Source organism: Notothenia coriiceps, unplaced genomic scaffold (assembly GCF_000735185.1).
Source record: "Notothenia coriiceps isolate Sejong01 unplaced genomic scaffold, NC01 NC01_scaffold00035484, whole genome shotgun sequence".
Taxonomy (NCBI): domain Eukaryota; kingdom Metazoa; phylum Chordata; class Actinopteri; order Perciformes; family Nototheniidae; genus Notothenia; species Notothenia coriiceps.
In genome coordinates, this window is record NW_011368185.1 from 712,479 (window position 1) to 733,323 (window position 20,845).

Sequence of the window (20,845 nt, forward strand, 5' to 3'; positions counted from 1 at the left end):
ACCATCTGCTGGTAATGGGTGTACAAAACTTCATCTGGTAAGAAATTACTTACTAAATGCAACTCATTAATACATGATATAGTCAAAATCCTGTGCACATGTAGGATAAACATTTTATCCTTATCATGGTTTTTCAAAGATGCTCTCAATACTGTAAGGTAAATAGTTATTAATGCATTACAAAACAATTTGATTAAATATCAAATATATGAGATACTGCATTGTGAGCAGCTGTGCAATTACACTTTGTTTGAGGTCACCAACATTACATGTTTTACTTCTTTGTTTACTGCTTAAAGAGATGTGTCTGATTATCGTATGCAGCGTCTATAACTTTTGCAAATATAATAAAAGGAATAAGTGTTTGGAGGAAAGGTGCTGCTTTTATTATGTTGTGTGGATACAATGTCTATGTACAATTCAATGATCAGTTTTTGTCAATTTAAAATTGAAAAATACTGCTTAAAAAAAGGGTCTGTAGTAGCCTAACTCTTTAATGCTTGGAACGGTTATATGTATACTTGTTTCCATGCTTATCATCACACCATCAATATTATCAACCCTGAGAAGACAAAGAAACCTACATTACTTCACATCTTACAAGTATTTGATCAAGTTGTTTTGTGCGTTCTGTAGTATTCACCAGTTTTATATATTATCTTGAGAGTAGAAGATAGCAATCTTAAAAAAGGATGATTTAGTGTAATCTGATATATTACAAATGTCACATTCTTAATATGTGCCCCTCTGCTTCCCTGCACACATTAAACATTATTATAGATTTCACTTACTACACAATATCCTCTAAAATAGTACATTTGGTATACAGTTGATGAACAAAGGAAGAGGTCAACAGTGGAAAGGACTTTCTCTAATGTTTTGGAACATCAGTGAATATTCGCAGTCCATGCATTCCTTGAATCTCTTCCTTAAGGGCCTGTGGAGAACAAAACACAACAGCTGATGAGTAACATGGAACCACAAGTATAAACTTCAATAAACATCAAAGGATAATCTTGAGAACTTCAAGGGCATTTTTGACAGACAGATATGGACAAGAGTCAAAGATACAACAAATATCGGACTGCATAATATGTCACAAGGGCTGATGTTATTTTTTATGATTTACCTCATTGACTAATTTGTGTTGTTGGATGGTCCTTTTTCCTTTAAACTCACTCGACTCTATATGGATCTCATACATGGCCCCACAACCACCTAAAAACAGCACAATATCACACAAACAACACTTTAATTTCAGTATGTTGTACACATGTCTAAAAAAATTGACTTGAACATCTGGAATAGGGTTCAGGCAGAAACGTGCAGCCAGTCACGTGACAGGTGTCTGTTTACCTGATATATCCACAACTTTAAGCGATGCGGCCGATGGAAACTTCTCCTTCAGTATGTTAACGATCCGGGCCTCTCCGTCTGTCTGTGTGGAAACACATCTCTGCTGCACATGGCCGGACACAACAAAAACCTGTGGAGGCAGGAGAACAAACGACGGTGAGCGAAGAGCTACGTCAACTTTAGCTTTCTGCTGCTAGCATAACAGGTCTAAACTGCAGAGAAGTGTATTTACTTGGTTAGTGTGAAACACCCGCAGAGCAGAGAGCATAGTTCCGCTCAAGCTCCGTTTAAGGGCCAACATTGTAAAGATATAGCGTCAGTATAATCCCGGGACGTTTATTCAATCTACTGTGCTTATTCAAAAAGTCATGCCCTCGTCGGAGAGAGCATCGTCTCACAATTATGACGTCAGACATCCGGGTGAGTCGGTTTGAGATTAAAACCTAAAACCTTCAAAAAAAATGCTCAGAGATGTTTGATTATACACGTTAATTTAATTTGGACTCACTAACATTTCATTAAAATTAAAACCCTCTAAGATATGTATATTATATTGTTTATTGTTTTAAAAAAATTTTTTTTTTGGAAAATGTTAATCCTTTCTAATCACATAATAGTTTTCTGTTTCGTAGACGGTGTATCATTATGAGCCATTAAAAGGCATAACATTGAAATGTTATTCTTGACATTTCATATACAAATATTCAGGTTAACTCTAAATATTCATAAATAATCTAATTACAATTGTGTAGGCTATATGGAATCTAATGATCTCTGAAATAAGCACATTGGAGGCAAAGGTGCTAGTAGGCTATTAAAACGTAATTTTATAATAATTTAAACGTAGATCTTTCTCTGCAAAGAATTTCAGTTATCATATGAGATAAAACACAGTTGGAATTTTTTTCCGGTAAGCGAATAACGGTACAACAACAGGCCCCTGAAGCTGAAACTGTTGTCAAATCAGCAATGATATTTGTTCATTTACACCTTTGCTTTTCCTGCCATTTCTTTTCAAAATGTCTTCTGGGAAAACATCTGTCCCAGAACATTGCAGCTGGCATACCTAAATCAAATGCAGTTGTTGTTTTGTTATTAATAACATCTGTTTCTGTCTGCCATGTAAATGCTCTACTAATCTTCCACAGAGGAGAATTCTTCATAACGTTTATATTTACATTAATGTATATTTGTTTAAGTTAATAATTTAACACCATGTAAGAGTTAAGGCTAATACCTTACCATTTTACACATCACTACGAACACATCAGGCTATTGAAACCCCTGGCTTCCTTTAAACTTCAGGTTGACATTTTCATGTTAGGATCAGGTATGAAAGAGAAGCTTATCTCCCTCTGCAGGTTGTGGAGCCCTACATTAATGGAGGCAGAGAAGTAATCAGTGACTGTTGACAGGGAGCTTTGGCCCCCTTTCAATACAGGTCTGAGCCTTGTTTACACACAAGAATAATGGGAGCATCACAAAGCTGGACAGCCAGTAAGGAAGCAATTGTAATGTCACAAATCATCCCAAAGTGCCAACTGGGGACGTCAGTACCCTTTAAAGCCATGATGTTGCCAACGAGTCTGAGCAGTGCAAGGCTGCAGAGATGGAAAGCACCAGTTTCCCCACTCTGACTTCAATGCTACTCTTCATCACTTGCTATGCTCAGGAGGATAGAGAAGCTCTATCCTGCCCAGAATCCCAGGAGGGCTTTGACGGCTCATGCTATGAGTTTGTGGGTATGCAGCGATCCTTCCTCAGCTCCCAGGGGTGGTGTGAGCGAGGCGGAGGACACCTAGCCTTCATCCTAAATGATGAAACCCAGCAGTTCCTCCAGAAGCACCTGGACCCGGAGAAGGAATGGTGGCTCGGGTTGGCACCTGCCGCTCCAAACCTCACGATCGACTCTGCTGCCACCGATGGTGAGAGGGCATTAGGGAGTGAGGGGGGACAAACGTTGGCACTGCATGGCTTCTAATGGCATTATATACATTTTTTATATACATTTTTTTTTTTTTTTTAACTCTTCAGTTTCTCTAACTACTATTTATAAATACTTGTTGTCACTGAACAACACATTTGAATCCCTGTGATCAATGATTGTATCGAATAATGTCAGTAATGAAGATTACCACCTCTGCTGCTATCTCATTGGTCAGCTGGCATGTCCATTGTATAGATCTGTAATGTGTTTGTTTACTGACATTTGTTAGAAGACACATTCTGATATCTCCCTCCTGCAGCTGGTGTACTAAGATATGTTCGTCATTCATTTAAACGTTTCAAAAGGCTGCCTGTCAAGTGGTCTGATTTACAAATGTGTCTTTATATCCTTTCCCCCTTATTCATCCTGTCAACGGCTCAATCTATTGCTTGGTTGTTTTACGATCCCTAAATTGCATCGTAACAATTACCTTAACAATAGGTACAGATAAGGGAAACAACCTTGTGTTAAACATCTTTGGGGATAACCTATTTTACAGCATTTGAGCCTAAATAGCTAAATTAAAAATAGTTTCTTTATCAAATCAAATGGTATTTTCTTTCTTTCCCAGGTTCCCTTGCCTGGTTGGATGGCTCAGATGTCAGCTATAGTAACTGGGTGAACATGCCAGATGCAGACGCAGCCTGTGGACATATCCTAAAACAGTCAGGTTTTCAGTGGGAAGCGGCAGGAAACTGCAGCCAGGAACTCAACTTCATTTGCCAGTTTGGTATACAATCATAAGTAAATCAACAAATAGTATTATACTCATGTTTTGTTTGCTCCCTTAAAATGCCTTCTTTCTTTCTTTCTTTAGATTCTGGGAGATCTATTGCCTGTGATGGACAGAATGCAACAGTACAATGTGGTTCGGGTCATCTTGTAGAGATAGATGACAGCTTCTATGGTCGAAAAACAATTCACTACTGCCGATTAAACCCTGCTGCCTCACCCACATCCTCCCAGGAAGAGTGCAGCTGGATAGATATGACGGATTCTGTAAAAGGTATTATCAATGACATAAAAGTTTTTATTTTCGTTAACATGAATTATAAATGTGGGAACTGTCCTTTTTTTCTGCTCTGCAAACACATCAGCTGTGATGGCAGGCAGCTTTGGGAACATTTTGGGCTTTGTTAAAGCGGCTATAAGAAAATCCCCATAAATTATGTTTTGGTTTCATGTTTTGCGTCAAACACAAAAGCGATCATTGCCGTGTGAGTACAGACTAAAGGATCACACTCAAGAGAAAAGATATTAGGCAAATCCCCCCCTAGGCGCTGAAAACATGGACTTTAAAGTATATTTACATTCAGATTTATATCAGTCTAGCATTACTTATGCTGGAGGACTTCATGCAATTACGATGCAAAAAATGGGTGTCTTTCACTGTTGTAAATCCATCACTACACATGTATGTTTATTTACATTTAATAGGATGAACATTACAAGTGTCATGCTTACCTACCAAAACAATATTTCCAAGCCCTCTAAATAAGTATGATTGAAAGATAATCTGCAAAACAATTTCATTTCATTAATTTATGTGTCATTCCAGCTAATTGCCAAGGACTGCAGGCGTGCCAGGTTCCAGTGGATCTGAGCTCTTTTGGTGAACCATGTCCTGCGCTGGGAAGTTACCTGTCTTTAGAGTACACCTGCAAACATGGTCAGATTTTACGTCTACTATACAAAGACTACACTTTATATCTCTTAACTATGACTTATGATCATTATTAGAAGGAGCAAATGTAATAACATAAGCCTAGCTTTAGCCATATAACCTACCAATACATTTCAAATAATTGCCTCGCTGGTGTTTTTAGCAGAGTCAATGTAAGTGTCCTGCGCTGTTTTACTGAAACAACAGGTGTTGACCCCATACTAGTGGTTAAAATGTCAGGCTTGTGATATTTGGACACACTTTTCTGAAGCAATGTTTCATGGTACAATTTAACAATGTGATTTTCTCTCAGGGCTTCACTTGTTGTTGAGCAAGCTGGCGGCCGTCTTTGATAATGTCCCCATCACTGTGAAGTGGCTCCTTCATCCTTTTCAGGGAAACCTCACATGCACACTGAATGCTGGAGATGGCCACAATATTGATCCATACAGCCCAGAAGAGTGAGCAAGACTTGCATTGAACCAGATAAATATAAATAAAAAGATATTCAATATTTTTATTCATTAACTTTATAGGTGCATTTAACTGTATTTGTGCTTGTGCTTTACCTGTCTTGTAGGATGGAGAGCACTGTGATGCATACATTCAACCAACCTGGTGTTTTCATGGTCGTTGTGGAGTGCACTACCAAAGATTACCGTGTTACAGCTCAAAAAGCGATAACCATTCAGGAGCCTGTTAAAGATGTGGGTGTCATTAAGTGCTTTAGCAGAAATATGTCAACAGATGGCACTAAATGCAACGCTCTCAATGGCAGGCCTGTGAAGATCCAGGTGATAGTGACAGCGGGTGAGTCTGTCTAACACTGTGTAGGGGATAAATGCTCTGACAAATCACCAGAATGCAGAATAAATTGATCCCCTTTTCCCCCTGTAAATAGGTACAAATGTTTCCTACTCAATCCAACATGAAGGCCATCTGGTTGCAAACTCGTCTGCGGAGAGAGGGATGGAACCCCACAACATGACGCTGAGTGCAGGTTTGGTGGAGAAGCTTGGACCGGGCTGCCACAACCTGACTCTGACTGCCTCTAACAGGGTCACAGCCCACGCACTGACCACTGATCTGGGGCTGTGTCTGCTGGAGCCCATTGAAGGCCTGGAGGCCTCGGTGATAGCAGAGGACGACGAATGTCCTGACTCTACTGATCTCATCATTGGTGTTTCGGTGGAGCGAGGAGCCCCTGTGGAGCTGCTCTTCACTCTGACTGGAGCCAGGGACACGCTCTCCGAGACAAGAGACATGCTCAATGGCAGCTTACAAGCTTATACGTTCACCAGCCCACTTGAAGGTAGATGCTATTTACAGTACAGCATGTATAAATCAGCTGTATGATAATTAACCTATGACTATATATTTGTTCATATCTTACAGCTGATTTATTCTTTCATTCCAACTTTCAATGACTCCGTCAATTAACTTGTTTCTAATGACTTGATATCAATGTTTTCTGTTTCTGTTTTATTAGTGCATTTTCATGGGATCGAGGAAGTTAAAAGTATCCAATTGAAACTGCTTGGATCACATTAACTTCATTATTGCTAACGCTTTGAAAAAAAAGAATTAATATTATGCTATGGTGGTTGTTTCTTATAATTGTTGTCCCCAGTTAGTAGTCCTTGTTTGATCAACATGTTGGTAGGATGAGAGTTAAATGAAAGCAATAAACCATATATTCAATGCTTTTAACTAAAAAGTATTTTGCTGAAGGGCTGTTGAAGGTGAAGGTACGAGCCATGAATGCCTTCTCTGATTCTGATGTGGAAGTGGACTTGGAGAACATTGTCCGGGCTTGCCTGAATTATTCTGACTCCACCCCACATAAACAAGAAAACGGGGTATAGGACATTGTTATTAAACAATATTAATATATGCATATGTTTAAAGTGTTTCTGTGACAGCACAATGACTCTGACTCTGTTTTCATTTACAGACAGGTAGTGTGAGTACAAATGATTTGAAAATAACTGCTGCTCCGGACACTGTGGTTGACTACTCTCAGAGTGTCACACTGAGTGCGACTGGAACTGAATCAGTGTCCAGCAAAGGACTGACATTTGAATGGAAATGTAGTAAGTATGACCATTGTTCAACCACTTCACCAAGTCAAATTCCTCGTGTTAACCTATCTGGCAATAAACCTGTTTCTGATTCTGACTTGGCTAATATTAAATGATAATTGAACCATAATTAAAGTGTGTGGCTGTGTGGTCCCCGATGGCAATTTTACCTAGCTAAATTTGGCTCATGTGATTATGTTAGTGCCAATACAAATTGTCGTCATCAGTATTCAACTTTTACTTTCATTTCAGCCTTTCTGGTGTCAGACTTTCAGTTTAATTTCAGTATAAATCATTCTTACATTCTTTAATTAACTAAATAATCAGAAACCTGCCATTTCTTCTGGATTCAAAGATTTTTCTGGTTTTTGTTAACACACTTAACTAGCAATTGTGGTTTAACCTAACCAAGAAGACACCTTTTTATCCAGGTTTTTTAAGCCAGGATCTGATGTTTACATGTTTACAACTAACTCAGAACCTCCAAATAGCTAGGAGACCATCATTTAAACGCACACACTGTATCACACAGGTATTGCATGGTTAATGGTATGGTAGTTTCAGAGATTGCAGTTATTGGTGAAGTACTTGGTAACTTTCTCCTTCCCTTAATGGAAATAATATGCTGTAATGATACTGTGTGATTTATGATATTTGTCATCTTTTTATTGTTGAAGTGCTATTTTAAAACTATACTTCTGCTTCTTTCAATACAGAAGGAAACTGCAAATGCAAAACCAAAACAAAGGATGAAACTCATGTTATTGAAAAAGATTGCCTTCCGAATCCCTTTGATTTCTTCAATTACACTTTAACTGTGAGGAGGACCACCTGGTTCAGGGAATGGGTTGATTTTGCATCAGCTTCAAAGTGCATTACTGTGGCTCCAAAAGAATTCAAAGATGTCACCATAAGGTAAAAAAGGGAAAAGAATAACAGGAAAAAGCTCACGTTTCCAGGTTTTCGGCAACTGCATTCATATATTTACTTTCATTCTTGCAGTTGTGATGATTGCGCTTCATTAAATGTCAATGACAATGTAAGCCTCAGACTGAGGTGTGTGACAACCTGCCCAGATGTAGTTTGGTATATTGAGGACCCAAAACCTGCGACAGTAAGTCTGGAACAGCAATACAATAGATTTTTTTAACTGTGGCATAAGAAATGAATGTGTAAATTGACCATAAATGACCACCTTTTCTCAGGATGACCTCGAAACATGTTACTCTGAAGCGGGAAGAAAGCCACCTATTGAGAGGCAGGAGGGAATCACTGAATATGTTGTGCACAGCCAACATCTGAAGGTTTCAAGGGAGACTTCACACAACATCAGTGTAATTGCTTATGGTGCGTTCACATCCCATAATCAGTCATAAGGTTCTTTTCAGCAAATCAAATTGTAGGTTTTAAAGGTTTTTGGGCCTTTTGAAACCCAGTGCTTTGTTTAAAACTACAAATGACTATTGGGAAGCTAATATAAAGTGTTGATTTAAGAAAGAAAGTACATTGGTTTATAAAATCTGTATTTATTAATTTTCTCTGCAGGTCAGAATGAGCCAGGTTTTGCCAAGTACACTCTTCCAGTACCCGGTCCTGAGCCAACTGAACCAGCTGCCACTGATGCTCCTGCAGAGCTCAGCCCCCCATCATGTAGCATCTCTCCAGGGTCAGGAACTGTTCTTGATGCTTTTGACATCACCTGCCAAGCAAGCTCTTTCTGCTCCACAGGTTGTTTGTATTGCTTCAAAACAGACACAGGTGAGAAGATGCACTGTAGCCTCTTGATTGAATTAATGTTCAAACTACAAAAACAACTCTGTTATGAAGGAACATTTAAAAGAGCAACTTGGGTTGTGCGTTTACAGATTTATAGATTCTCGAGAGATAGATAGATTCTGTACAATGAGTACAATGGGAGTATTCTTTTAACAATGTAATAAATATATTTTGGTATCAAACCATATAAACACAACATATTATTGAAAGCAGAGTAACTTAAAAACTCCCACATATACAAACAAATGTCGAAGAAAGCTTGATGAGAAAAGCTGACCTTTGAAAGAACAGTTCTGCTCTGAAAATAATGACATGTGGAGAATTGTAATGCTTTTGTCATTGAGCAAACATATACATAATGGAGAATTAATTACAACAGTTTTACTTAATGGCATCTTTTGTCTTCAAGGAAAACATCTACGCTGCAGTAATGCAAATGAGGTTAAATCTGTCTTCCTGCCTCTCGGAGATACCAACAACAATTACAGTCTGTCTGTTGTGGTGACTGTGAAAAATGAGTACGAGAAAGCCACCACAACTGTCTCCACTCAGGTTTGTCATCTATCATTAATGATTAATGTAAGAAAGAGAAGATGTGATTTCACAGATAGTTTACAGAAACATACAGATACAGTCCCATAACTCAGATGAGATGGTAGTATTGTGGAGTGTGATGTATGTCATTGGAGGATAAGAGAAATGTGCTGTCCATGTCCTAATAAAACTAATAATAATGGTGATATTAATAGAGGTAAAGATGTCATTGAGTTTGTCTCAGTGAGCTTCACAGTTGCGGGCCAATAAAATCAGTCACTGTTTATATTCCTCAAGGTACGTAAAAGCAGCTCCAGTAAGTCTGTGGAGGCACTCCGGTCTGCAGTGGAGGATTCGCTGAGTCACTTAGAGCAGCAGGGTCTTCTCTCTGGAGAGGCACTCGGACAAATATTCACTTCAGTTTCTGATATGCTGAACACAGAGGACGACAAAGATCATAAGGATGCAAGGACGGAGGTAACAGAATGCAGTTGATGATGAAAATGGATGTTGTCGTTGCACTGAGAGTTAATCAGCATCTCCTTCTTTCAGCTAAGGAAGCAAATGCTGACAAAAATGACCAAAGTACTGCTGGACTCACCCAGCAACACGACTCAGGAAGTGCAAGTGACGGCCAGGGCTGTGGCCGGACTCACCCAGAGGCCAGACGAGCTCACACCCGCTGCTCAAGTACAGTACAGTAGATAACATTTCTGGTAATCAATATGGAAATGCAGTATAGACAGTCCTTTTTTTTAAAGACTTTGTAAATGAAGGCTTAAATCTGAGTTACTGGCACACAAGAACAAATGAAGAAAAAAAAGAAATGTATAACTTTTGGTTCAGGATGCTGGACAGTATTTAAAAGCATTTTATTTCTTAACTGCCTGTTTCAACTTAAGTGAACTTAGAAGTAATATGATGTTTGGATACTAATTTCATTCATAAATGTGTGGATCGTAGTATGATACATGTCCGTCATCTCTTTTAAAAATTGTCTACATATCTACTGTATCTGATCTGTTGCTGTACTTCCTCTTCAGGAAGAAGCAGGTTCATTGTTGGCAGACCTCAGCTTCTCACTCAACACCATCAGTGTTAATCAGGAGGACGGAGATGACGGAGAAGTCGTGCAGGCGGCTACACCAATAGTCGAAGCAGCCAGTAATATTTTGAATGTTTCGTCCAATGTAAGAACAAAACTGTCACTGATATTTCTTAATATCTGTTTTTCCACATACCAAACAACATACCATTTGTTTCCCACAGAAAAAAGTCTCAGATTTTCTTCTTACTGGGATAGGAAATGTTCAAAGTGCTTTGCTGAATAATAAAAAGCTGAATGGAGACCCTGCCATCATTGAATCTGGTCAGATCAGTGTGTATGTAAACAGGTAAGAGATGACTGACAGATGAACAAGCTAGTACTTAAAAATAAACTAGGGTTTGCTGTAATAACAAAGATATTTCTGATGCTGTTTCCCACAGAGTGTCTTCAGAAAAGATGAATTTGCAGGACATAAATGTCCAGAAGAACAGCTCCTCCAGATTTTCCTTCCCGAAACTGCCTGCTCATATTGTCTCTCCAGAGGAGCCAGTGGATGTCAGAGTGAGTGTGTGCAGTGTGAAGGGCATATGCTGTTATAGCCTGATATTTGTTATGTCTATTGCTGCCCTACTAAAGTGTGGTAGAAATATGTATATACTGCATTTGGACAGCAGGGGGCTTTTCCTTAATAGGGAGAATCCATAAGTACGGCTCAGTTAAAAATGAAGGTTTGTTCCTCAAAAACAATGACATAATTGTTTGCATTCCTTACAAATCTTCTTTTTTTCTTTAATGCTTGCACTCTTTTGGGCCAAAACGTGTAATTTCTCAAAGCTAAATACAGTCGAGGAAGGAGGAATTGTATCTCAAAACGTTATTAATATCTGATAACACTGACACCTACAGTACAACTGTGGAACCAAAATAAAAAGACTGAGCCATTTTGTGTGTAGGAAAGTGTACATAAACAATAGTGGGATCAGGTCTGCTTAGAAATGTTCTACATATGAAAAAATATCAGTGTCCTGCTCTTTCCAGATGATGAGTTTTGAGAAGAACCCATATTCTTGGAAGGGGGGAAACATCACAGGAACTGTTGGGTCTGTCTCTCTCACCAGAGTGAACGGCACTGTCATTCCTGTAGAGAATTTACCCGACGAGATAGAGGTAATGTTTGTTTTTGAGTTGCTTTTCTTTATTCATGGTGACTGAATAATTGTTCAGACTAATTTGTTTTCTTGGTTTTTAGATTCTCCTACCAAGGCTTGACGTTGGGCAGGAGAACAGCACAGTACTAGACCTGGCCAATTACAGCACACTAATAATTGACGTTCCCTCTCCGGATGTTACACTGGTGCTAAAAATGGAGCCGTCGGAAAACATCTCCTTCGTGATATTCCTGGGATTTAAAGATTATCCAAATAATGAGAATTATATAGCCAAGACCCAGTTCCCTCTAGAGAATGCCAAAGAAGGTAACATTAGGCTTCCATATATACTTTTTACAGCGTAAAGTATATTGCCTAAATACAATTTTAATCTATATTTGAGATCATAATGAGATAATATGCTGAATATGTACATATGTGCCTCCATGTGTGTTTTCTGTATTTGAACATAGAGGAAAAATACACCTGGGTGCTGAGTCCCAAAGACAGAGGAGGAGAAGTCGGAGAGCACTACCTGGTCATGAAGCCCATTATTGAGCCAGGCGTAAAATCCATCAACGCCACAGTCACTGTCATTTCCATCGCAGCCCAGTGCAAATACTGGAATGAAACTGACACTTCTTGGAATGAAGATGGCTGCAGGGTAAGAAAAAACACACATCCGCAGTGGTTTCATCAATATCTTTAAAAAGTGATCCCTGAAGTTTAACAGCCAAGTTTTTGTTTTTCCTGCAGGTCGGTCCTCTCACCACGCCTCTGGTCACCCAGTGTCTCTGTAACCACTTAACTTTCTTTGGCAGCTCTTTCTTTGTCATGCCCAACTTGGTGGATGTCTCACGTACTGCAGAACTGTTTGCTACATTCACCACCAATCCTGTGGTGGTGTGTTTTGTGGGGGCAATCTTTGCTGCTTATTTCTTGGTGGTTGTGTGGGCACGCAGGAAAGACATCCAGGACTCAGCTAAGGTGATTCTAATCAAAGACTTTCCACACTTTATATTTTAGATTTGAAATGGCAGACCATTTGGGAGGACTAATTTAGACTGTTGCCTACACATACAAAATTATACTCTCAAAGTATTAGCACCATGGTAGAAAACCCCTTTAAAACTGATTTTAAGACATCTCAGTTCTATGTAAACTGGGTGTGTTTTTTGCATTAAACCTTGTTCTACAGAGTAACAACCTGCTCTGATTTACAAAATGCACTCACATTAAAATAACTAAAATAGCAAGTCTGTGATTTAAATGTATTTCAATGTTTTATTTATCTTACATTTAATGATGTATAACATGTCATTGAATTTGCTCATTAATGTGACTTCACACTCACTTGCAGGTCAAGATAACAGTACTGGAGGATAATGACCCCTTGGCAGAGTACCGTTACATGCTGAATATCAGCACAGGGCATCGGCATGGTGCATCCACCTCCTCTCAGGTCAGTAATGCCTGTTGACACAAACAAAATTGTGCTTCTGTTGCACATTATTTATGATACTGACAACTCCATTTACCTATTTTTGTTTGTAGGTGACGATAACCCTGCTGGGCACAGAGGGAGAAAGTGACCCACACCACCTGACGGACCATGAAAAGCCAGTGTTTGAGAGGGGTGGGGGGGACATGTTCCTGCTGACAACACACTTTTCACTCGGAGATCTGCAGAGTATCAGGCTGTGGCACGACAACTCAGGAGCTCATCCTGCATGGTACGGCCTAGAGCATGAGACATGGTGATGATTACATGGGAAGCTTCATTTTAGGCACACACAATAATTATTTGTATGTAATGTAGGTATGTCAACAAAGTGACGGTGCAGGATCTGGAGAATGGTCAGAAATGGCACTTCCTGTGTAACTCCTGGCTGGCTGTAGATGTGGGAGAGTGCTCTCTTGATAAAGTGTTCCCAGTAGCAACCGAGATGGATTTGAAGCAGTTTAGGTAAGACCGGAAATGGATCTGATTCAACACATTACCAAGGAATCTGAGGTGGTTCATTATTTCTGAATCCACTTTTCCTTTTTTCCCATTTATCTTTTTAGTAACCTGTTCTTTATGAAGACAGCCAAGGATTTTAGGGACGGCCACATCTGGTTCTCTGTCATTAGTCGGCCTCCCTGCAGCACTTTCACTCGTGTTCAGCGAGTGTCCTGCTGTTTTTCCCTGCTGCTGTGCACCATGCTGACCAGCATTATGTTTTGGGGCATCCCCACTGACCCCTCTGAGCAGACTATGGACCTGGGTAGGTTACAAAACCTCAAATGTCAAAGCTTTCAAGGCTCTTAAATTCAGTTTTTAAAATGGAAGGCAGGCCGCCCCTTGGGGGGTCTAAATATTTTCAGGGGAGGTTCATTGAATAATAATACTACATTAGGTATTATAGGGGTAGTGGTGGTCTAATGGATAGTGAGGTGGGCTGAAGATCGGAAGGTTGTGTCCCGCCTGGAACACCACCACTAGTGTGCCCTTGAGTAAGGCACTTAGCCCTTAGTTACTCCAGGGAGAATGTCCCTGTAATTTGTAATTGTAAGTCGCTTTGGATAAAAGCGTCAGCTAAATGTAATGTAATGTAATATTACATTAGGTATTACATTACAACTGGATTGCGTAGAATAGCCTTCCCAGAGTCAAACAAATAAATACCTAATGAAGATCAAATCCTTTATGAAATCTAAATTAACACTTAACTTTGCAGGTCACATCGAGTTCACCTGGCAACAGGTTATGATTGGCATTCAAAGTTCAATCATCATGTTTCCCATTAATCTCCTGATCGTGAGTATCTTCAGAAACACTCGTCTTCGAGAGAAGGGCGCCAAGACGGACACATCTAAACAAGGAAAGACTGGTCGGGTTTCTCCCAAAGAGACGTCTTCCCCTCAGAAAGAGTTGAAGGACATCACACCAGATACTGTGATCAAGGTAAGGTAATATAGGGCATAATTACTCATCTGTTCTCCATGTCCAAGTGTTTAAAGTGCTTTCTTTTTGGTTTCTTCATCAGGATATAAAGAGAATTGCTCAGTCACTCTCTAAGGCCATGAAGAGTCCTCTGCCTCACCTGGAGCTCCGGCCTGGATATCAGACGGACATCAACACGCTGCTATCTCTGGTGGAGAACATCATACGGCAGCAGAACCGTGCTGATGGAGACTTCTACACTGAGGCCTCTAAAAGGGATCGCTCTATGATTCTCAGTTTACGAGCAGTTAATCTACAAGGTAAACAGCAACGTGACCTTTACAACTTTCTTCATATCTTGTGTTTCACATTTTGACCGGCTGGTCCATTTGGAGGATACATATTTGGCATTTCATATATTAGGGATATTCAAAAAGCTAAAGGAATCTATACATATCTAAAAAAAAATGCAACAACCTCAAAGAAATCTCTTAAAAGAAAACCCAATGGCTCTGAATGTGCATTGTTAAAATGTGTCTATCTCTTTATCCATAAAAAACGTTTACTCTGAATGACACATATTGGCATGATGCATTTGAAATCTTGACGGACTAACACACATTTTTGCATGGACAGAAAACAGTGTGTGTGGGAGCCCTGAGAGGACTTCAGAAGGGGTTCAGAAGAAGAGCAACAACAGTCGGTACCTGTACAAGCAGCTGCGTCATGTTGAGAAGGAGCTGGGTTTGCTGGGTCCGTCTCGCTTTCCCAACCCAGACAGCTTCAACCGAGCCATGCAGCAAGTTCAGGGGATGAAGGGTCTCCTGGAGTACCACCTCCCCTCGTCTGACCTGGAAGGAGAACAGCTGGACGGCAGCCTTAGTCCTGATGAGAGCATCAACGGAGACTCCACCAAGAAGCGATCCCAAGGAGGGCTGCCGTGGTGGTTTGTGTTTATTGGCTGGATTCTGGTGATCGCAACCAGCAGCGTGTCAGGATACTTCACCATGATGTACGGGCTGACGTACGGGAAGGACCGCTCCATCAGCTGGCTAATCTCCATGTTGGTCTCTTTCTTTGAGAGTCTCTTTATTACTCAGCCGCTGAAGGTGAGCAACAATACAGCTGAAGATCCGAACAAACAAGGATAATATAGTTAGTTTTGCAAATGTTTAAAAAGTCATTCAATAAGTGAGCTTGGTCTGTTTTAACAACAGACCAGATTGTTTTGTGATAATGAGATGTTACTAAACAGATAAACTTAAAGCCAATTAAATGATTTAATAAATCAATCAATTTAATATATTCTCATGTCGTTTAAATTAACGCTGAAACAGTGAAAGACACATTTTAGTTATCTGAGATAAAGGTCAAATTAAAGCAAACCAAAAGACTAATGGAGTCAAATCTAAAAAAAAAAACTCTGATAAAGGACAAATAAATAAATGATTTAATAAATGATTTGATTAGGTTTTAAACATATTTGGGTTCTATAAGTATCTTTAGAAATGTTTTAAAATATGTTATCTATTACATCTATTCAATTGTCAAATATATATTTTAAGGAATTGTATTAGATATAACATCAATAAAGGAATTGCTTTATAAAAATTGGGCTTTCTGGGTCCTCCACAGATGTACTGTAGTCTGCATTTATGATACATACACATTATGATCTAGTCATACATTCTGAACTGCCTTCACAGGTTCTTGGATTTGCTGCTTTCTTCGCTCTTGTCCTGAAGAAAGTGGACCAGGAAGAGTACGGAGAGCCTCAGTTAGAGGACAATCTGAGAAACCCAGGTTCGTATTTTACAGTTTTTATTGTTCTTTGCATTGTTTTGTGTGGAATAAAAAACATATAGTACAACATCCCTCTCTTAGATGATCCCGATGCAGTGCGTGCAGCAAGAAGAGACAGCACATGCAGTTTCTATCAGCCGCCTCCTCCTACTGACATTGAGAAGATCAGAAACAACATGATTAAAGAACAGAAAGTCTTCGCCCTCGTAAGAGAGATTCTTGGTAAGAGAACCACTTTCAAACAATATAGGAGGCAATGTAATAGGTTTTAAGATGCTGATGTGAGATGTTTGTGATGCAGCCTACATGGGATTCATGTGGATGTTGCTCCTGGTGGCGTACGGTCAGAGGGACCCCAACGCTTACTTTCTGACCCAGCACATTCGACAGAGCTTCAGCAAAGGGATTTCAGAGAGTATGAGCATTCGGGATGTGTTCGACTGGGCCAACACAACTCTGCTGAGCAACTTGTTTGGAGAGTACCCAGGTCAGTGTGTTGTTACCTTATTAACTGTATTCAAACGATTCACCTTTAACATTTGCATATCTTTGTTTGTCGACTTATTATAAAATGTAAACACATGTAAAAGATTAGGCTGTCATCATTTGGTATTTATACACGTAGCTCATATCAGCCTTTGTTTCATTTTGGCTTTGGTTACCTGATGTTACAGTAGCTTTGTTCCTTGTATTGAAAATACAAGGAAATAATAGGCCGGTATTGAGGGATTTCTGAATATTTCACATTTAAACTTAAGCCCTGTATGAACATTTACAATTATCACCTCATTGTTCTTTTTGCTGTTAAAATATTATTTTCAAATATAAGATATAATACACATTTGTATTGTGTGAACTTCAACTCTTGCATGTGCCTTTGTTCCTTCCTACTCTAATACATATACTTCATTATGTCAACAGTATATTTATGTCTTAAGGTATCGTAACAATGTAAAAAGGCCTGGTGTAGTTCAAAATATGGATTAAGTATAACCCAAACTAAACGTTGACACATAAAAATATGTTTTATATACAAAACGTTTTTTATGAGTTTTCATTAACTGTCTTTATTCTTGTTACCTAATAATCTTTCACAGGATTTATCACAGATGGAAACTCCAAGCTGGTGGGTAACGCTCGTCTTCGCCAGGTGAGGGTGCTTCCAAACTCCTGCCATGTGGCTCCCTCCATGCAGAAGTCTGTGCCGGACTGTCACGCTCTGTACTCCTGGGAGATGGAGGACATGGGCTCCTACGATCCAGGATGGAGCCGCTCTGAGGGGGATAACACCTCGCTGAACCTTCAGAGCCCTTGGACCTACCAGTCCCAGAGAAAACTGAGGGCCTACCCCATCTGGGGCAATGTGATGCTCTACAGAGGAGGAGGGTTTGTGGTGGATCTGGGGCCAGATTTACAAAATTCCAGCAGGTATAATGCGTGATATATGAAGAGCACACTGACAATTACTTTAAACCAATGACAGGCAGATGATAACTGAAACAATGAGTCTACACATTGATTAGTTGATGACATTAAATTCATGTCAAAACGTTGAAAGTTCAAGCTCCTTAAGTCTTTGGAATTTTTGCTTTTTCGACATACAATAATTAGAAAACCTGCATTATTTATTGTTCTCCTAACCTAAAATGAATTTCACATGTTTTCTTGTTGATAGTTATATACAACTCAATTGTGCCACGCTTGCCCTTATCATATAATTTAATAATGTTGTTTCTGTAGATCCCTTCAGTACCTTTATGACAACACCTGGTTTGATGTGTACACTCAAGCGGTCTTTGTTGAGTTCACCGTGTACAATGCCAACGTCAACCTCTTCTGCATTGTCACTCTCATGCTGGAGACCACAGCTTTGGGTACGTAGTCCATGTCCAGCTTCTGTTTGTGATCTGCACAGAAACTCTCTTTGCTGTTATAAGACTCATGTTGTCGGTCTCTTTGTATTTCCTCCAGGAGCTTTCCAGTTTCGCAGTGAGCTTCAGAGCGTGCGCCTTTACCAGTCGACCGGCGGCCTTCACATCTTTGTCATGGCCTCTGAAGCCATTTACTTCCTCTTCATCTTCTATTACATGTTTATCCAGGTATGGACTCATATAACTAGAGTTTACTAACATCAATAGTAATAATAAATGCTTCTCACATAAACTCCTCTCCTCCTGACAGGGAAAGCTGATGAAGCAGCAGAGATGGACTTATCTCAAGAGTAAGTTGAACCTGCTGGAATTGGCCATCATCATCCTCAGCTGGAGCGCGCTGTCCGTCTTCATCAAGAGGACTTTACTGGGAAACCGGGACATGGACTACTACCAGAACAACAAAGACCAGTAAGCAATATATTTAACACAATCCATGCAAGTAAATACTCAAGGTCTCTTAACATTGGTATGAACAATAAGTATTGCTTATTTAATTTTCATTTCCATTTGTGTATGTCTATCATGTAGTTAACAGCACCCCCCCTCTGTAATACAGTAGTAATACGGGTAAAGTTTTACTATTTCACAATCATTTTGCTTTCTTTACTCTGTTCAGATAAATACTGGGAATCACTGACATAAAACCTGAACATTTTGTAGGCTCAAAACATATGCATTGAAATACTTGAGGAGCTTGCAAACAGTTTTTAGAGTATATGCTATGCAGGTGGTAGCTGTGAATGTTAGCTACTGTACCTTGAGCAAGTGCCACTTTGCTCTGTGTGAATGATGGCTTGTAGAAGTAAAGCGCTTTGAGGGGTCATAAAGACTGCATAAAGCTTTTATATAAATACAGTCCATTCACCGTTAAGCTAGTGAAAGCTCAGCTCATTTTGCAATTTGTAGCTGTCTACATATTAGTTTTTTTTATAATCTGACAAATGCTCAGTGATAATACCCATTTGAACCTTTAGAAATTAAAATGTACACAGAGAATTTGTAAATTGAATTACAATTCCTATCACTAAATATTAGTGCATTAGTTTGTCAGCTATTATTTCCTCAATCCATATTAAATGCAGTACAACGCTCTGTGCTCCCACGCTGTCTCCAGATATGCCAGTTTCCATGAGACAGCCAAGGCGGATGCGGTGCTGGGGTATCTGATTGCCTTCCTGGTACTGCTGGCTACAGTCAAACTGTGGCACCTGTTGAGACTGAACCCAAAGCTGCACATGATCACAGCCACCCTGCAGCGAGCCTGGACTGATATCTCAGGCTTTCTGGTGGTCATGACGATCATGTTCATGGCCTACTCTATTGCTGTGAGCTGTTTCCCGCACTATAACATCAACATATCAACATGCAGCTGGAGCCACTGCATTTCTTTCTGTTGTATCAGCGAAATAGAACTTTTCATTCACACAGATTTCTTTTTTTCAGTCTAACCTGATGTATGGCTGGAAGCTTTACTCCTATCGAACTCTGATGGATTCTGCGCAGACCATGGTCAGCCTGCAGCTTGGCATTTTTAACTATGAAGAGGTCAGTACGAGACTATAACAATTGTAGCACAGCAGATTTGGACAGCCGAACCTTCTTTAGTGTATGTCTTCCTTCTGATCCTGCAGGTTCTGGATTACAATCCAGTGCTTGGAGCTTTCCTCATTGGCTCCTGCATTGTGTTCATGACCTTTGTGGTGCTGAACCTGTTCATCTCTGTAATTCTGGTGGCATTCACTCAAGAGCAGATCCATCACAAGGTAACTGACTGAGTCTGACGTATTGTCGTATTGCACACATAGTCTCAAATAATCTATCCATTACAAATTACTTGATTCTGATTGAGTTATGCATATTACTCAATGTTCTTCCAGCCATCCGAAGAGGAGGAGATTGTGGACCTGATGTTGATGAAACTCTTCAGTTTGTTTGGACTGAAATCTAAGAAACCAGGTGGCGACGGCCTCTCTGAGAGGCCAGTAGTTTCATCTGCTCCACAAAATGGACTCTCCACGATTTCTTCTGGGAATATGTGTAATGGTTGACATGCTTGTAGATAATGCTTTGCTTCAGTTTTTGCATTCACTGCTTTATATTTACCAATGCAAGTTTACAAATTATAAGTATTTCTCTCTACTGCTGCAGATCTGTCACTCTGGTAAAAGTAGGAACTGAAGACGATCCTCTTGTAATGCACTGAGGCACTGTATTTAGCCTATAGAATATGTTGTTAAGCTAATGCATTTTTGGTTTTGTGACAAATTATTGTACAATATGATTTACTCCATAAAATATTCCATCATGGATATATATTGAAACATTATATTTAAATAAATCCAAGTAATATATACCAGTGCTCAATCCCTATTATGAGTAAGAGATATATCTTACAACCTAGCGCTCACAAACAAAAGGTGGCTGCTTAAAACAGAAACGATACAAACATTTAAGTTCAGGAATACAATGCCACTACCTTTAGGTGTTATCAGATTCAACAAGACACCATTTAGCTGTATGTATATAGTCAAAATAGATATTAATGTGTAATATGATCTAGAGATCTGTGAACCATAAACATTACTAAGC

At 39.5% G+C, this 20,845-nt stretch overlaps 2 protein-coding genes across 2 annotated transcripts; one reads left to right on the plus strand and one right to left on the minus strand.

Annotated features, from left to right (window-relative positions):
• Window positions 1–410: 410 nt before the first annotated feature.
• Window positions 411–1,777, minus strand: bola3 (bolA family member 3). The gene is made up of 4 exons (XM_010791529.1): window positions 1,589–1,777; window positions 1,357–1,486; window positions 1,130–1,218; window positions 411–937 (listed from the first exon to the last, which is right to left on the minus strand). Exons 1-4 carry the CDS (start codon window positions 1,655–1,657, stop codon window positions 872–874), a joined length of 354 nt encoding a protein of 117 aa, XP_010789831.1. The 5' UTR covers window positions 1,658–1,777; the 3' UTR covers window positions 411–871.
• Window positions 1,419–20,570, plus strand: pkd1l2a (polycystic kidney disease 1 like 2a). The gene is made up of 42 exons (XM_010791528.1): window positions 1,419–1,512; window positions 3,107–3,281; window positions 3,915–4,073; window positions 4,161–4,349; window positions 4,902–5,012; window positions 5,320–5,467; window positions 5,587–5,816; window positions 5,908–6,318; window positions 6,738–6,865; window positions 6,961–7,099; window positions 7,804–8,002; window positions 8,090–8,201; window positions 8,293–8,434; window positions 8,633–8,845; window positions 9,273–9,415; window positions 9,695–9,874; window positions 9,950–10,087; window positions 10,441–10,587; window positions 10,667–10,791; window positions 10,886–11,006; window positions 11,484–11,612; window positions 11,695–11,920; window positions 12,067–12,257; window positions 12,350–12,580; window positions 12,954–13,055; window positions 13,148–13,326; window positions 13,413–13,559; window positions 13,661–13,860; window positions 14,314–14,540; window positions 14,623–14,839; window positions 15,156–15,628; window positions 16,226–16,322; window positions 16,404–16,544; window positions 16,624–16,809; window positions 17,420–17,750; window positions 18,063–18,196; window positions 18,294–18,421; window positions 18,504–18,664; window positions 19,371–19,581; window positions 19,700–19,801; window positions 19,888–20,019; window positions 20,134–20,570. The coding sequence occupies exons 3-42, from the start codon at window positions 3,968–3,970 to the stop codon at window positions 20,302–20,304; spliced, it is 7,098 nt and encodes a 2,365-aa protein (XP_010789830.1). The 5' UTR covers window positions 1,419–1,512; window positions 3,107–3,281; window positions 3,915–3,967; the 3' UTR covers window positions 20,305–20,570.
• The last annotated feature ends 275 nt before the right edge of the window (window positions 20,571–20,845 follow it).

What these genes read in the sequence shown, in the direction of transcription:
- bola3 (XM_010791529.1), bottom strand. Translation starts at nt 1,657, where the DNA reads ATGTTGGCCCTTAAACGGAGCTTGAGCGGAACTATGCTCTCTGCTCTG. An exon ending in GGGTGTTTCACACTAACCAA is followed by an intron (nt 1,487 to 1,588) that starts GTAAATACACTT and finishes CTGCCTCCACAG; the next exon opens with GTTTTTGTTGTGTCCGGCCA. An exon ending in AACACAAATTAGTCAATGAG is followed by an intron (nt 938 to 1,129) that starts GTAAATCATAAA and finishes TGTTCTCCACAG; the next exon opens with GCCCTTAAGGAAGAGATTCA.
- pkd1l2a (XM_010791528.1), top strand. Translation starts at nt 3,968, where the DNA reads ATGCCAGATGCAGACGCAGCCTGTGGACATATCCTAAAACAGTCAGGT. An exon ending in TCTATTACATGTTTATCCAG is followed by an intron (nt 18,422 to 18,503) that starts GTATGGACTCAT and finishes TCCTCCTGACAG; the next exon opens with GGAAAGCTGATGAAGCAGCA. An exon ending in AAGAGCAGATCCATCACAAG is followed by an intron (nt 20,020 to 20,133) that starts GTAACTGACTGA and finishes ATGTTCTTCCAG; the next exon opens with CCATCCGAAGAGGAGGAGAT.